Genomic DNA, 18,060 nt, shown 5'->3' with positions numbered 1-18,060 from the left:
CAGATTCTGTTAGTGATGCCATTAAGCGCACGCTAGGGTTGTGGTAAGCAAATACTATCGATCCCTCTATTTTATACCAAATGGATCACAAAGGTAAGTTTTGCTCTTAAAATAACTCAGTTTCTCGTTTGTGAATCCTTCTTCATTTATCGCCGAACAAAGACAGTGAGTTCAGAATGAGCTAAGCCTTTTTGTGCGCTTTTCATCTTTGTAGAGAAAACATAACCAAAAGCCACACACGCGCATTTGAGCAAAAAATTGTGACTGGTTGTATTAATGGAAATGAACTGTTTGCTAAGGAACCGCTCGTTAGAATTTCGTGAAATTTGACAAAACAGTAGTTTTCTAAGAGCGTAACTTGCCTACAAACCAAAAACAAAATCTAACAGAGGGTTACTTCAAAAAACATTAAAGTGCAAAACCGACATTTACAGGAGATCTCTCCGTTAAAATAACATGAATGCAGCATCACTATGTTAGTATTTTGTGAGTTTTTCTGGATAAAAAAAATGGAAAAAATGTAACGAGTGCATTTTCTAAAAATTAAGGAAAACCATTATTTGTGGATGGTTAATAGCTTGCTGCGTTGCCATGGAAATGGCACCTTGCTCAACAAGAATTATCAAAATTTATTCCTCCTTAATTAATCTTGCACCATGCTAATTTCGGGTTCTCAGAAGTACGTAGTTTTCAAATAATGTTCACTAACACCTGTTTACTAGAAAACTGTGTTCGGCCACCTTAACTTCTTCAATGACAAATGAATTAAATTGCTTTCTATCAGAGGTGCAGCTAAATATGTTACTTGTTCAACAACCATTTTTACAATTAATTATTTCAGCACATCTCATGTGTGATTATGCATTCTTCACTTCAATGGAAAACAATAGAAATTTGACGGACACAATACACTGAGGTCAAGACTGTGCCCTTTTGAAAACTAGTGAGGTGGGTACTTGATCAACTGCTGCAAAAGGCCTATTTGGCAGCCATCTTGTTATGTAACGACAGTCCCAGTACCAAGTGAGACACTTCAGTGACCAACTTTAGACAGGTCAAATTTGTTATGATGTAAATGTTGTAATTTTGGTCACCGGGTGATTTCATCCTATTGCTATACCAAAATGATGGAATTAAGGAGAAATTAATAGATAGGATTGTAACAACTGAGTTAGATTCTTTGCAACCTTTGTATGAGATAGATGGTTTGGTGTGGGGGGGGGGGGGGGGGAAGAGGGAGGGAGTGGGTAAGATCCCCAACCAATAAGAAAAGACTGTACAATAACATTCATCATCTGTAATTACAAATGTATTATTAAATTTGTCATTTACAGGTGTAAGCCTGGTTTACACACATGCCACAAGCATAAGAAACCTACATGTAAACCGGTACAATGCAAGCATAAGCGCCTTGTGTTTGCCCTTGTGCTTATGCTTGCGTTGTCCCAGTTTACACATATGATGCAACGACTCAAGCATAAGCACAAGCACAAGAGAATGGAATGATTTCCATTCTCTTGTGCTTGTGCTTGCATCGTTACGTCTTATGCATGTGTAAACCGGGTGACGCAACAAGCACAAGCGCACGGAAAGGAAACTGAAAAATGGCATCAAATTGTCAACGTACATTCTAGTTACTCATGCATTGCCATAAAATTTTGCAAAATGGCGGCAGCAAAAGTTTATGCTTCTGCGCTTGCGTATGTAACATTATGCTTATGCTTATCGCACGTGTAAACATCCTTGTGCTTATGCTTGTGCTTATGCTTGCATCATACGGGTAAACCAGGTTTTAATCATGCACTTTAGACAATAGTAATTGGTTGTTCTGTAGAGCACAGCACCACTAACAAAAACAAAAGCTTTTTTTTCTATTACTGGCCCTGGTTGTACATGTTCAAAGAGCAGATAACTCTATCCAGTGGATAAATTACTATCCTGCGGATAAAATGGATTCAATGTAGTACATTTTGTCTGCTGGATAGTAACTTATCCACTGGATAAAGTTATCCGCTCTTTGAACAACTGGGGCCAGATGTACTGTAACAGCTTATAGATAGCATTACGATGATGCTGTCAGACAAGCTGCCAGAAACTGCTCAATGCCGAGACTCATCCTGCAGCTTATTCAAAAAAAAGTGCAGTCTGCAAAAAGACATTGACTGTACGTTTGAGAGACATCAAAGCTCTGATTGTCTCACAAAGATCGAGAACAATATATTTAAGTGGTTATTTGAAATTTGAATTGAACTTTTTGGGTCGAACATTTACATTTCGCACGTATACAATACAACAAATACTTTTATGTCACTGCATCCACGATCAATGCAATGCTGCTCAATTCAATCAACTGTTCTCAACAGGAAAGACGATGAACATCGATCAAATTAACCGAAAAGCAAGCTAGTATGGTCGAAGTTCCACTCTATTCCTTCAAAGCGTTGACTCACCTCTGTGTCAAAAGCCGGATTGTATTCGTTGAAACCACTGTAGAGGTCATCCTCATCTTCACCAACGAGATGCACTGACTGCATCATCTTGTATGGCTTATGATGTCTGGAAAAATTGTTTTTTCACGTCAAGAGCAAAAAAAATTCGGAATGTGTGTAGTTACCATCAACAACATGGCCGCCCCAAAGACGTCACCAACAGCGTTGTGCGCATGCGTTGAATTTCCCGCGCAGATTTTCAAAATGGCGGCTGTTCGCAAATGGCTGGAATCTCGTCATGTTTACACTCAAAATGAATGGTTAGAAGCCTGCATAAACTTTGTAAAAGAAGACAACGAGGTTTGTTAAAATTTGTTTGCAGTTTTGTAGTTTAAATCACTGATTAATTTGTATAAACTGCTTAAAATGGATTACAGGAAAGAGTGTTGACGTCTCGCCAACTGAACGATCTTGTGTATGAGCAGTGGCTTATGGCTGACATTCAAGAATCCAGTCTTCCTCGCCTACCAGAAGGACTTGGAAACGCAGATATCTGCAAACTAGAGGGATGTTTCAACCTTCAGGTCTAAAAGTTTTGTCATATTAAACTTCGTGGGGACCCGTAGGGCCATGCCACTTCATGGCATGTTCTTAGCCGAGAAATCTTGGAGGCTGTGCCCTGACTTTGATTGACAATAACGTTTCTTAAAGCCTCGATGGTGTTATGTGGTTGAGCCACTAATCCCATAATATCACTTGTTAATCTTCTCCCCACCCCCCTGCCCAGCGCCCCCCAATCCCACTCAGATGTTGGTTACACAAGCAAAAGAAGTCAGCAAGACTGAGCCTTGACAACGATGTGAAAATTAATAAACAATGCATTTGAGCATGGACATGCATTGTGCATGGGGCCAGTGTTCCTTTTGTACAGGGTATTCTCCTCTAGTATCGTGCACAACAGTTCCAAAGTGGAATGATGAATTTTCTATGAGTGGTAGACACACACTTCAATTTTATAGTTTCCACATTGTTGCGTGCAGGGATAGTGGTGTAGTACTCAGTCACAGCTTTGATTGGGGGGGGGGGGGGGGTACTAACATTTTTTGGGTGGGGGTGTGCTGCTGGGACTCTGAAACCCTTACCCTAAACCAGATCAAGTTCAGCTGCATTTTGCAACCCTATACTAGACTAAAGACCAAAATTGCCTACCCTATCCCAGACTTTCTGTTTTCCAGAAAGTTGGTCACTATCACAGTCCAGCCAAAACAAAATCTGCTATGTGTGCAACAACAACCAAAACACATTTTTTAGGAGTCAATTCCAGGGAAACCTTGTCTAGACTAAATTCTTCAAGCAATTGATCAGTTCGCTGGAAAATGAAACAGACTATACCACTTGAAAACCATACTGTTCACAGTGGAACATACCCATATATCTTCTATATTATGGTAGTACCCCCCCCCCCCTCCCCTGGGTGTTCAGTGCAGTAGATCTGAAGGTTGTTGTTCTGGGCACTAGGCCATTGTGTTGTTTCCTCAAAAAAGGAACTTTACTCCATATTGTTTCTCTTTACCCAAGTGTATAAATGTGTACCCGTAACATAGCCAGGGGTAATGACTGGAAATCGAAAAGCTGGAAACAACTGATACATAAAATTTATACCAGGAAGATGGCACAACAATAAAAAACAAATAAATAAAAGGGAACCTTAAGGGCTTGTCAGTCAAGGTAGAGGGAAAAGGTCGTAAGGTCATAACAAGTTGGCAAGGGCTTAAGACAGTGGCCCAAGGAAAAACAGGACTTGAGTGCTACCATTGTAATCGGCGAATAACAATGTTCCTTGTAAACATGTGAGCCTTTTTTTTTTTTACACATTGCAGATTAATTCTATCCTGAATGTTGGAGAATCAGCATATTCTCAGATTCAAAAGATGAAAGGCCAGGATGATCCACAGGAGCTGAACTGGAAAACAAATGTAAAAATAGGATGCCATGCAAATTTTTACACCATGCTTTCTGTATTTGTCCAGTTAGGGATGTATCCATGCATGTACACACCTTACATTTTAGACATCCTACAGAAAAATTTGCATTAGCCACACGCACAATTTGGTTGTGGTTTATGACTATACAGGGAAAGCAGATCTTAGCAAGGGCTTAATTGAAATCCAAAAAGAAAATTGGGGGTAATCATTCATTGTTTTAGATATTAATTAAGCAACAATTATTCTAAAAACAGTAAAATACAAAGCATGGCGTTTTTTCCAAATTGAAGCTTTATTATCTCTAAAAAAAATGTATGGTTACCCCAAATTTTACTTTTTGGATACCAAGGGCACTTGCTAAGTTCTGCTTTCTCTGCATAGTTTTAAACCACACAAAAATGTCCCTGTATTAGTGGGCACCACCCATAGGAAACCCGAGTGTCTGGAGATGCGCAGAACGTATGCATAGTAACAAAAGTAGGGGTCCTTAATCTTATTACTTTTCTTGTTGTGTGGCCTATTCATGTAAGAGTGTTACTGTTTTCTGATTAATCTTTTTCCAGTCAGTGAGAATGATCAGGAAAGTTTTGGTCACCAGAGACTTATTATTCGTCTATAGTTAATTGCTCAATTTCATTGGGTCTGATTGGTTAAAATTTGTCATGTAACATGGTAGGGTTCATCTGTGGAGAGACACTAGCAGCCAGTAGGGTTCGTTTGCCACAAATACCTAGATGGATGGAACTCAACCACTTCTGATTCATTAACAAACAAATATGTGGTTTTATTACCTCAGTTGATAAGGTAATTTAGCCATCGTCAAGAGATGTGAGTACTGACGTTTCTTGTGTTAACCCTTAATCATAGTGAATCAATTCACTCTGATAAATAGATAATGGCTAACACTCCAAACATCAGCACTCACATTTTTTTAAAGTGATCAAATTACCTTATCAACTGAGTGGAGTTTCCCTTCCAACGCAGCACCTCAAATTCTTTAGAAACTAACCCCTTTATTACTAACAGACAGTTTGCTTCCATTTTATTAATCTATTCTGCTTCCTTATTTCAACCTTTTGCCTAAACGATCAAGTTAGAGCTGCAAATTCAAACTGCCAGTGTCAGAGATTGCTTGGAAGGAAATTTAGAACTATAGAGCTATAGAGTTCTGTCTTCGGACTATCAACTAGATAGTTTCCCTTAAAAAATTGATGTTCTGAAAACTAGTATATATGCCTTCAAAGCTTATCATCTCCGGAACATTTTTTAAAACCATCCATATTTCTGGAGGCAGTTATCAGCCAGTACTTTCTCTAAAGAAACACACTCTAAATCCAGTTGGTTACCATATGCTGCTCTGTTTAAAGCCTTGGCCTTGTTCCTTGCCCCCATTTGCTTCCTCGCAAATCAAAGGGGCTTACCTTGTTGGGAGACTTTTCACGTTACGTTGTACCATATCTACTGTACAACATTTCTTGCTAGCATTGTTTCAATTGTTGTAAATCCACATCAGCTGAATTTATTGATTTCCTTTGTTCAGCCTTCAGAACCAAAAATCAAGTCCAGCAGAATGTTACTCCTTGAACTAACTGATGGGACACAGACTGTTTTTGGAATGGAATACCAACTGATTCCATCCTTGAAACTCACAACCCCTCCTGGAACAAAGGTAAACTGACTTTATTGTCGTCTACGAAACCATCAAATTTAAATATGTATTGGGATGCTGTTTCATCAGCGTAGCCATGGTGGTACATTAGCTAGGCTATTGGAATTGAAGCGACTGGGAGCATAACCAACCTAAGTGCATTTCAGATTGCATTTTGTTGTTTTAGCTCAGATTTGCAACAGTCTTTGCTTGCAGGAAATGTTGCTACAATGTCTTACCCACTTTTTGGCTAAATTTGGTGATAAAAATAGAAACGTTGCCCATAATCATATGTTTTTATTGCACATGAGGTGCAAAAACAGCAGATTAGAGCAACATTCCCTGAAGGAATTCAAAGTCACATGCAAAAACTCCAGTGAATCTGAGTGTAGGTCTGTGATGCTTCCAGCCCTCCAATGTTAATAGTCATTGTGTTGTTTCCTTCTATGTCTGTTTCCTAAATCATCACAACCATAAACCTATCAGGCCAAAAGCTTATAAATGTACACAGTGTTCTTGAAGGGAGGTTCATCCTTTATTGCTTTGAAGTCTTAATAATATTATTTGAATGCATTGGCCAAGTGTGCCCTAAAAATTATCACTAATCAATAAAAATGGATTTCAAAAAAATACACATGTACATTACTTAATCAGAGTCAGTAAATTATCTGGGCCAGGTAGTTCGAAAGCTGATTAACCCTAATCCCCGATTAAAACTTAACCGAGGTTTTCAACTCGCTTGTCAAAAATGCTTTTCAAATGCTAATTTTAAGCTTATGGTAAAGAAGAAGTCTAAGTCAAATTTAAGGGACTAAAATCTTTTGGGAGAATCTTTCACTGATAAGCAATTAAATTCGAATCAGAGTTTCATTAACCCAGGACTAGCTTAATCAAGCTTTGAACAACTGGGCCCTGGATGTTCCAGAACCAGGCCCCATGGGTATCAATCAGTACTGATGAACTGCTAACAAAATCGTGAAGGTAAGCCTGGGATGGACTAGTCCCATCCATGCAGGACTACGTATCTCCTAGCTGCTTCATGCCATGGAAACTGGGTTAAGTTCCAATTATGTGAGCCACTTGTTGCCTCCATGCAACTTTCCCTTTAAATACTCTAAGGAAAAACAAATTTCACCATTATTGTTTTTATAGATCCAAGTGAGTGGCCCCATGACTTGTCGACTTGGAGCATTGCTACTGACGGCCAGTAATGTGAAAGTTTTAGGTGGAAGCGTGGAGGTACTAGAGGAAAACTCCTTCTGGAATGTCTTACATCAGGCAATGTATGTTTGTCACTTTTATTTTTTTATGCCTTTCAATATTTTCTCCAAAAGCACACGCATATATATACATGTTTCTGATTCCAATCAAACCTTGCATAAAGTCAGCTTTCAATTATTAAATATCAAAAAATATTTAATAATTGTTCATGAGCATGTGTTGGATATGAGATGATGGATGGTCAACACTCAGGGGTCAACAATTATTGTTTTATAATTAAAGCAACCATGAAATATGCTGACATGCATATTGCTGATTCAGTGATATTTTCTTTCTTGCTGACATGTACACATACCAAATTTGTGGGGCATGGTATAATATACACTTAATGTATGGTCCCGAGGGAAACAGTTAGTTTTGTTTTCCCGAGAGTCCTGTGGTTCGTCGAGGGAAACATCAGGACTCGAGGGAAAACAAAACTAACTAGTTTCCCGAGGGAACATACATTAAGTGCTTTGTTATATATGTAGACTTCCCCTTCAACAATCACAGCAAAACAAACAAACAAACAACTGAGAGGGCAACAACTGCAAAATTGTATCCCCGTCGGGATACATTTGTATTTGATCAGGGGCACATGACCAAGAATCAACCAATCACAGTGCTCGTTTTGTTGAGTGAAAGTCTAGGTATATAACAATGGCTCATATACCATGGCCACTAAACCAATCAAAACTCAGGAATTGCATTCTCCAATGCATCAGTTTTAAATAGTAGATATCATTTCTTTCTGACTGGAATAAAAAAGATAGAACAGTCTTTCTGCAAAAGTTAAGAGGAATTTTTTTTTTTTTTGCATTTTCCTTCATTTCTTTGCTTGTTATTTTGGTGTCATTATCTCTATGTGCCTTCTCTTTTTCATTAGAGGACAAGATCCACCTGAGAGACCTGGTGTCATTAAAACAGAAGCCATCGGCAATGATGAGCCATATGTGAACCAAAACAGCACTGAAAATAACACAGCTAGAGATGTAGTCACTAATAGTATAAGTAATCAAAGACCTGTTACACAAAGGGAAGCAAAACCAACAAACATGTCTGCCGGAGGTCTTGGTGGCAATAAACAGAACTTTTCCGGATTTGGAGGAGGATTTAAACAACAAGCTTCAAGTGAAAATAGGGCAGTGAAAGGAGTAATGCTTAAAAATTCCAGCAGAGATTTCAAAGCGGAAACAGTGTGCAATGAAGAATTTTTTGATGATGATGATGACATTATAGCTGCTATTGCAGATGAAGACTATTTCGGGAGTGATGAAGATTTTGACATGGAACAGATTGATCAGCTGGAGCTTGGGATGGAAAATAGAAGCAAAACTGTTATGTCAAGAAGAACAATGATTTGCAAAGTGGAGAAAGTTGAAAATAGTGATTTAGAAATGCTGTGTGATGGTGATGATGACATTTTTGAAGGTGATTTCATCACAAGAGATCCCCTACCAGAGAATGCCGACTGTTTTGAAATAAAACCTCTTCATCAGCGAATTTATGACAGATTAGACACTTCAGGAGCAAAGCACCAATCAAAGAGAGCAAAAATATCAAATAGTCATTCTGTGGAATCTCGCTATCATTCCAGGATCACAACCTCCTCTACATCACAAAATCATGACATTCAAAATCAAACAGAACCATGTGTGACTTCCACAAGACCAGCTAACCTGAAGGCAGAGCCCATGATTCAGATGAATAACTCAAGCAGTGGTTTGATTAAAACAAAATCCAGCACTAAACTTAACAGCTCAACGACAGCAAAACTTTTCTCTGCCAACAAGACAGGGATCAAAGTAACCATGCCCTCAGCAACATCACTTTTCCAGGCTTCCAGTCTTCCAATGCAGCATGATCACTTTGAGGAAAACATTTCTACTACCACAGTTGCACATGCAAGTCACCCTAAACGTATTCTTGACCATTGCTCATATGAATCAAGTACCTTTGAGGAACAAGGTAATACTGTTTGCTGCAACAGTGTGCCATTCCAGAAAATATCCACACCCTAACTGCAGGAGTTTTTGTGGTTTAGACCGCTTCCACCTTTCTGGAAATTACAATTTAGGTCCATCCTGTCCTTTTAAAACTTTGACTTTTTAGACCTCCTTCCCCCAAGGAAATTCCAGAGACCTGCGGTCAGGGAGGTTTGGATATTTACTGGAATGACACAAAGGTCATTGCAGTCAAGCCTTCATTGTGCAGCCACCCACGTAGAATAAGCTAGTGGATGCTTATGTGTGGTGTGGAAAAGGGAGCCACAGCCACTCCATAGAGGTGGTCGGTTTTGTTTATGGTACTTTTTGGTAAACTCCTCCTTGGGACTCTGCGAACCAGTGGCTTACAAGAGTGCAGTCGCTTAACAGAGATTTGAGTTTATTTTGTTATAACACATGAGCTCTAAAATTCAAACTGAAAAAGAAGTTAAAAATTATCAAGGATCATGAGTACAAGACAGTACAACTTATTTCAAAGTACAATTACACTATTTCAAACCTGTTCCAATGGCTCTCTCCTTCTCCCTTGCTGACCACCAGAGAAGAAAGCTCTGGGAATAAGCTTGGTATAAGGCCCAAGGGGTAACTCAGGTATAAAATTATTTGTTACCGGGACGTGCCAACAAGTCTCAATTATTTAAGACCTGAAAAAGTCCCATTGGGCTAAAACAAGACCCATTAAAATCCAGTGGCCCATAGGGTAACTAAAAAAAGTCCTGGTTTTTTCCACCTAAAAAAGATAGAATGAGTGACAAAAACACATCAGATTGTATTTTTATTTACTAGTTCATGAATCCACCTACATGTAACAGGTATCTGTATCAAACTTTAAGATCAACACACAAAAGGAGACAAGTCTCAGGGACCCAATTTGGTCCATGCAACTTGTCGCACAAACCATAGCCAAGTAAGACCCCACATGAACAGCATTTTTTTCTTCTCGACAGATACAAGCCTGGAGTGCAATGCTACCTCCTTTGAGTACCTGTCAGAGATTTTGAAAGGCCACCAGGAATGCATTGTAAGAGTCAAGGTCAGTATTTCTTTATGTTTCCACACTACACGTATGCTACATTGTGTATCATTTCATCACTGACAGTGAAACTCTTACACAGTTCTTATTCCCCCCAATGGACAGTTCACTGGCATGTGTTGCACCATTAGACTAGTAATGGAAGGGTTAAAGGGGTTAGTTTCTAAGGAAACTGGTACTGTGTATCAGCGGGGAATAGAAACAAAATGTTTGGTTTATCAACAGAGTTGATAAGTAAAGGTACAGATTCAAGAGATTCTTTATGGTGCCCAATTTACCTTAAGGTATCAATTCTGTTGATAAACCAAACATTAGTGATGCAATGGACAGAAAAACTTGATAACCAGCTGCTGTTACTGGACCCAAGAAGGCAGTGGAAATCAACGCTATGCCCAGAAAACAAACTTAGTTTTAGATTAACCTGATTGATACCCCTTCAGTCTCAGAAGACTATGGTGTCACAGTCTGAATGGTGGCTCTGGAACAGCGTCTGGTGTGGCTGGAGAGGTTGATTGGAGAGTGAGTGTAGGTATCGTGCTGTGGTCTAGTGCCCCACCCAGGGGAAGTACTAATACTCTTTGTCACTTCATACCACAGAAACCAGATTAAGCTCTGGCCATGTGGGCCACTTGCAGCTTGAGTGCAAGTTTACCTAACCCCAAATGATGGAAAGCAGAAGGGATTCACTTTAAAGTATTGATTGACATATGACTTCACACTGCTTGTCTACCTTTTAATGATGGTGAAATCTGTTATTCATGTAGGCATACATTGCTACCATCGTGTCTTGCTCTAATCCGTCATCACCAAACTGGAATGTAATTGTGAAACTGAATGATGGGACAGATACTGTGGATGCTGATCTTAGTGAAAAGGTGAAAAATTCACTGGAATTGATAACTGTACACTGTATGTATATAAATTTATTTGTTTCAGAGCAGCTTCAAATGATTCTCATAAAACTAGAACCTTTCATCCTGTAAGGGGATACACAGCAGTCTTAAATGTATGTTTCCCTCAATGATATGATACTGTCATATCTCAGGAAACAAGAAATTTAAATTTATCAGTTTCAAAAGAACTTTGTCATGAGTTAGCAACTATGAGTTCTTGGTTGTATTGGAGTGCAAACAATAGGTGCAGGTTTTCAAGTTATGTATCAAACACAAGGAAGAGTGTTTTGTCTCATTTCCAAACACATTGGCGCCATAGAAGTAGAGTAAAAAAAACAAGGCACAGGCAAGTTTTTGTAACCAACTTTGAGATGTTTGGAAATAGGACGATACCTCTTTCGAGAGTTTATATACTATCTTAATCCGTTAATAATTCTTGGTAAAATTCAAAGCAAAAGTGCACCAAATTGTATGATACCAGTTACTTAGATCACAATTTGAAAACTCCTTCACCATGGTGTTTTCCTTTGTTTGCTGTTCATGAATTATTAAATGGCATTTAGGGAACCTCAGAAATTGCGTTACAGAAAAATGTAGTAATGAATGATGCTCTCTCATATCCCTTTGTTTCCACTCACCTTTGAAAATCTGGACAAACTATGAGATGTTTCTTCTCACCAACTGGCTTTGTTTAGTTACATTAACAATAGTTGTATTGGTAGTAACACTCAACTAAACAATTGAAGGGATCAGTGCATAACCGACCAATGTCGCATTTCCGATAGCTTCTTGTTATAGCTCAGATTCACCAGAGGTTATGCATGTGGCCTTGAATTCCTTCAGGAAATGTTGCTCCAATCTTTTATCCACTGCTTTGCGCTACATTTTATGATAAACAGAAATCTTGCCCATAATCATAGGTTTTCATTGCAAACAAAGTGCAAAGCAGCAGAGAAAATATGCAAGCAACGTTTCCTGAAAGAATTCAAGGTCACATGCAAAAATTCCAGTGAATCTGTAGGCAGTCTCTTTCTTCTCCTGAGTTCTGTCACTTTCGTACGATTTCTTGTGAGACACTCCCTCTCCCCAATCCTTCCTCTTCACTTTCTAATTTGCGTACTTTTACTGTTGCTTTGTGCCATGATCTGAGGAACAAAGTAGTATTGCTCACAGTTTAATGAATCTGCACTAAAACAACAAAAAGCAATCTGAAAAACGACATAGGTTGGTTATGCTCTGAGCTCTTCAATTATTTTTTCCAGGTTCTCACTGAGTTGTTGGAATTTCCAGTAGATGAATTTCGGGTATGTGATATTTTCAAAACAGTCTTTTAAGTGTTTGGTATTAATTTATGATTGCATTGACCTGGTAACATGTTCACAAAATAATTGTGTAATTTTAGCCTGCGAGCATGCGGCTTCATTGAAAATAGAGTGAAAATATCCAGGGTGGATGACAGGAGCAAGTCAAGCAAGGCTTGGCAGCAGATGAGTCTTGTTTGGAATTGCCCATTTCAGTTCAGTTCAGTTTATTGTTTTGCCATAAATGGTACAAAAGCAAGAAAACAAAACTAATTATTTAAACATTAATGGCGAGGAAGCCCAAGGGAAGCCACCGGGCTTACAAGGAATGGTCTCCCTCAGTTAAGTAATTAGAACAAAGTATTTTAGAGTTGTGTGCTTATTGACCTCGCTTCTGCTGGAGTTGACTTTGTTTTGATACAAACTTTACTGCTTATCATATGGAAATAGTGCTGTTCTTTTGCTAACTAGTTTGCATTACATATGAAAAACACTGACGTTTGTATTAACACAAAGTTAACCTCATCCTCGCTTCCACGCAAGGCCAGGGCCCAGTTGTTCGAGAGCCGATTAACACTTATCCACGATTAAAAATTAACCAAGGTTTTCATCTCGCTCGTTAAGACTGTTTTTAAAGGCTAGTTTTAACTAATGGTAACGAAAAATTTATGGCAAAATCTTTTGGAAGAGTTTGTATGGGTAAGTAAATAAACTTGAATCAAAGTTCACATTAACCCAGGATTAGCTTAATCGGGCCTAGGTTTTTAAGTACACAACTGAAAAATGGACTACAGCAAACACCCACATTTAAGAACATACTTTTTTCAAGGTCAGCCTGAATAAGTCTTCATATATATTTATTGTAAGGTTCTTATATAAAAGGCCCCAGTTGTTCAAAGAGGGGATAATTTTATCCACTGGATAGGTCGCTATGGGGCAGATAAAATTTGTACAAGAGTTTCCTGATAACCCTATAATTTGTGTTTAAAGTAGAAGCGTCTTCTCTAATCTTACTATGGGATTGTGTGAAAAACTTACCAAAAGCTTTGGTTGAAGTACATTTATCCGCTGGATAGTATTTTATCCACTGGATAAAGTTATCCACTCTTTGAAAAACTGGGGCCAGGTGTCTAAAATGACAAATTTCAGCCTGGAGGTTCTTAATCCACTTGTTCTTTTATGTGGGTGTTTACTGTATTGCTCTTGTTTTGCGTTATTCACCACCGTGGAACTTGTTTACAGGTAAATTAACTTATTGATCAGCAAAGCAAGGAAATAGTACATGTGACTCTTATTTGCTCTATTTGCAGCGTGAAATGCAAGAAGCCATTAAAACACGTGACACAGCTCTGTGTCAAAGGTCACAAAAGGTATCTTTCCTCCATTTTTTATTTTCTGAAATTTCCTTTGATTGTATACAAGGATAAGTTGTTACAATCACTGTCTGAATAATTATTGGTTTGAGATAAATGGGTCAACAGATGAAAGATTGTCGCAGTTAGGAATTCAACTTCAGCAGGGTTGCCATGGTCAGGGAACTTCTAAATCCCAACCCACCGTCAGTGAAAAGTCTGGGAATTTTGATATCTGGCTAGCCATTGGGTTTCCAAACGAGTTTCCTTGTTGGAAAAGGGCAAGGTCATTCTTAAAATTATCTGCAAAGCAGCTTATTAATGTAGCTTCATCACTGGCTTTATTGCCTAAGGACTTGTCTTTGGTAGTCAGTTTTTACTGGTTTGTGGTCAGTGAATACTCAGGGAATGTTTTTTTATTCTGGTGGGAGGCAACCCTGTTGAGTTACAAAAAAGAAAGCCTGAAAAAAGTCAGTTTTGAATGGGATTGAAATTTGTTCAAGCGTACTCTTTTCGTTTTTTTTTTTTTTTTTTTTTTTTTTTTTAGTCGTTTTTGCAACTGTTTACCTCATAGTCATGACAGTTACTGTGATGCTCTTTTGTCTGCTAAATCCATCATCCCCACCCCCACCCCCCGTGATTTGAGAAGATAACTTTGAGATCTGTTTTGATCGGGCATCCTTTGGAGTTAATTTTATAAAGGCCGTTAAATGCTCTGAATGGAAGCATTTCAAATCCAGGTTAGCATATTTCCTTGCCAAATTCGTCACCGTTATGACTGTGGCAAAATTTTGTCAAAATTGCCAAATTCGCCATTGCCTGCATTTCTGGACATAAGTGCCACCTTCAGTTAGGGTTAATAACAAACTAATATTTGGTTTTATCAACTGAGCCGATAAGGTAAACTGGCCACCGTAACAGATTTAAAAGCTGTCGTTCCGAGCACTTTGTCAGAGCTTATCCTAGACTAACCCATCTTTTCAGAAGATGGGTTAGCTCTCAAAACGTCAGGCTTTGTATCTCCTTATGGTGGTCAATTTACTTCATCACCTCATTTGATAAACCAAACCTTTGTTTTTGCTCCCCCAACAATGCAGCACCACATTTTCTTTAGAAATTATCACCCTTTATGGATGCTTGGAGTATTTCGAATCGAATAGTGAAACATACTGTGAAACTGTAACTACTGTGAATTGAACGACTTTTCTGATGCGTAGTACTGGTTTCAATACTCTTCCTACAGAGAACCGAGCTATTTCAAAGAAACCTTGCCTGTACATCTTGTTTGATGGACTTGCAGTTCTCCCCAGACATGCCTCGACCACGTGTTCTTCACCTTGCTCAGCCAACTTCCACAGATGTGTCAGCAATGCTCCGTCATGTCAATTCACTGCCCTGATGCTAAAAAATGAGAAAGCCTCCTGATACAATGGGGGTTTTTTGCACTGTTTATGACTATGCAAGAAAGCAGACCCTAGCAAGGGCTATTGGAATCCAAAACGAAAATTGGGGTAACCATGCATTTTTCAGAGATAATTAAACAACAGTAATTCTAAAAATGTATGACATTTTTTTTTTCCAAATTGAAGCTTAGTTATTTCTGAAAAATGTGTGGTTATCCCTGATTTCCTTTTTGGATTCCAATAGTCATTGCAAAGATCTCCTTTACCGCATAGTTATAAACCGTACAAAATACCCTTGAATTAGTAGGCACCGTCCTTAAAGAAATCAGAGCTTCACACACCATCTCGAGATGCGTAGAACGTATGCGCAGTAGCAAAAAGACGCACCGTCCTTAACCCTGTAGTACTGGAGGAGAATGTGATACCAGATGCGACTAGATGTTGACAAAGCGATTCTGTTTGGTCTGAGCATTTTCATCTGACATTTCCGTTCACGCCATTCAGGCCCGATCATTCTGTCCTCTTTAGAGGCTCAAAGAGGGTTCACTGTTTTGACAGAGTGTAGAGTCTGTAAATGGAGGCACAAGAATATGGAGCTGTTTTGCCTGCCTTAAATTCTTTAACTTCCAACCTGTTGAGCTTCTGTAAGGGACATGACCTCTTCCGGCTACACTAGGCCACATAACTTGTGTTTTTATTCAACTTTCCTTCACAGTGCTGTATCGTGACTGCAAATGTATATTTCGTGTCCAAAAAATGAAACAGTTATAGACATACATGTTGAACTCATGGAAACCAAACGGTGAAGTCTCGCAAAGCAAAAAGATCAAGTTAAATGGCCTCACATGAAGGTAGTACTGCGTTTGATAACACTTACAGAGAAATGACGATGACTTGATGCTTTTCCAGTGTTAAATAAAACTAATACATGAATTTGAATTTGTATGTGAACGGAACGGATTTATTCGTTTTAAAGATAGAAGTTACGAAGTTTCCTCAATAAAATCAACTTACCTTGTTGCGTTGTCTTGTTTCGCCGGGTCTTGTGTCGACAAGAAGCGACTTCAGCGAGCTATCTTCTTTCGGGTTTGTATTGCTGACATGTGTTAAAACTGAAAACTACATGTAAATCTCAGTTGAACGAGGAACGCCTATTTCTTCGTATAAATCGGTTATGAACAATTCTTACAGTTGCACTCATATTTCGTGTTGAGCATACCTTTTAAGGCCCTCCGATAGTCATCAGATAATCGTCCGATTAACACAACCAGTAAACTGTTTAGCGCAACAAGTACCTAAGTACGCGGACCAATCTATGTTAGGGAAAATAAAAGCTCATGGCTGTTTCACACGCAGATCATGTCTGCGAGGATTTCACTTGTAGCACGAGTCACTGTCAAATAATTGTTTTGCTTTATCACCGTAAAGAGATTCGAGTGGTCACGTTTCGAGCGTTGGCCCTTCCTCAGAGCGGATCTAACATTCGTACCTAATCAACTCTGTGGATAAACCAAACATTCGTTTCTACTCCCCACCGACGCAGCACCACAGTTTCTTTAAAAACTAACCCCTTATCCATTTGTTATTAACTGTCGAAGTTCAGTAGCTGCATTCCACTTTGAGCCCATGTAATGTACATGTATATGATGATCAATGCTGCTGTTAAGACTTACGAAGGACTGCGAGTCCTTGCAGCACCTAGAAACAAACATTTCATAGGTTACTCGTCATGAGTATAGTCATAGGACAAACCAAGTTCGACCGCGAGTCACGTTCGAGTCAAGCTCAAATATACTTTTTCTGCCACTTCCAATGTTAGAGTGATTTCCCAGTTTTCGCTTTCTGTGTTCTAGAAAGGTGCCAGAGATCCAAGTTCCCTTTTAGGATTCGATATCAGAATGGTTCCTGCTCCCCAGGCCGCAGTTTTTCAGTAGAAACCCTTTCCCAGCCGTTATTTTTGAAGTTTTCCGGAAAGATTACTAAAAACTTTCAAAGACGTTTTCAATGAAAGTAGGACACAACAATACACGATTTTTCTAGACTACAAGCAGTCGCATTTTTAACTCGTGAATGCACGCATGCGCAATGAACGAGTTATCGTCACGGTTAAATTGTCGCTCGATCAGTCGTAAACTTTATATTAAATTAATTGGAATTTAATCAAAATCATAAATATTTCATAAGTCTACGTATAGTGCATGTATTCACCATCACCTGCCATTACGGGACAAAAGACAAGGACGAAAAATCAATGCAACGAATAACTTATTCTTAAAAGAAGACAGCTAGTAGGTTTGTTGTCTGCTTAATCCTTCCATTAACCGAAACTAAGGAGCAACTTTCCTTTCGGGACGGATATTTTCCTAAAGGTCGACCTCGTAAGGCGGAACTGCTCGTTTCAGCAAATATTAAACGTAAACATGAAAACCTATGAAGGAACTTACCCTAAAAACCGAGGAAATGACGTAAGTGAAAAAATAGGAAATTCCACAGTCCGATAAATCTCCCTTCAGTGTCAAACGTAATCGATAAGATCAGGACGTAAACACTGAATTTACATACAGCCGAACACAACAATTCACGCATTCCTATATCCGTCATCTCCGGCCGCAAAATGTAAACGTTCAATTAACTTTAAAGATCCAAGGCAATTCCGTGGGTGAAATGCTAAGGGTAAAATAGGAAACCAAAACTTCGCAATAAATTCCATTCGGGGTCTAGTGTGAGCGATAAGATCGATTCACTGGAAC

General features: G+C 38.9%; 2 protein-coding genes across 2 annotated transcripts in view; one reads left to right on the top strand and one right to left on the bottom strand.

Annotated features, from left to right (window-relative positions):
* The window catches only part of LOC146483615 (intraflagellar transport protein 88 homolog), a 29,152-nt gene extending 26,486 nt beyond the window's left edge, over window positions 1-2,666 (bottom strand). Inside the window, exon 1 of the mRNA XM_085105762.1 lies at window positions 2,451-2,666. Coding sequence (XP_084961888.1) covers window positions 2,451-2,537 — 87 coding nt within the window. The 5' untranslated portion in view covers window positions 2,538-2,666. The remainder of the gene's footprint in view (window positions 1-2,450) is intronic.
* Window positions 2,667-2,678: 12 nt separating this feature from the next.
* On the top strand, window positions 2,679-15,323 carry LOC146483614 (uncharacterized). Its single transcript, XM_085105771.1, has 11 exons — window positions 2,679-2,789; window positions 2,867-3,013; window positions 4,310-4,405; window positions 5,955-6,083; window positions 7,215-7,345; window positions 8,209-9,290; window positions 10,276-10,361; window positions 11,126-11,236; window positions 12,517-12,558; window positions 13,866-13,925; window positions 15,151-15,323. The coding sequence occupies exons 1-11, from the start codon at window positions 2,694-2,696 to the stop codon at window positions 15,304-15,306; spliced, it is 2,136 nt and encodes a 711-aa protein (XP_084961897.1). The 5' UTR covers window positions 2,679-2,693; the 3' UTR covers window positions 15,307-15,323.
* The last annotated feature ends 2,737 nt before the right edge of the window (window positions 15,324-18,060 follow it).

This window comes from Pavona decussata, unplaced genomic scaffold (genome assembly GCF_977016875.1).
Source record: "Pavona decussata unplaced genomic scaffold, jaPavDecu1.1 SCAFFOLD_38, whole genome shotgun sequence".
Classification (NCBI taxonomy): domain Eukaryota; kingdom Metazoa; phylum Cnidaria; class Anthozoa; order Scleractinia; family Agariciidae; genus Pavona; species Pavona decussata.
The sequence above is the reverse complement of the archived record's forward strand: the minus strand, read 5'-3'. Positions and strand labels throughout refer to the sequence as shown.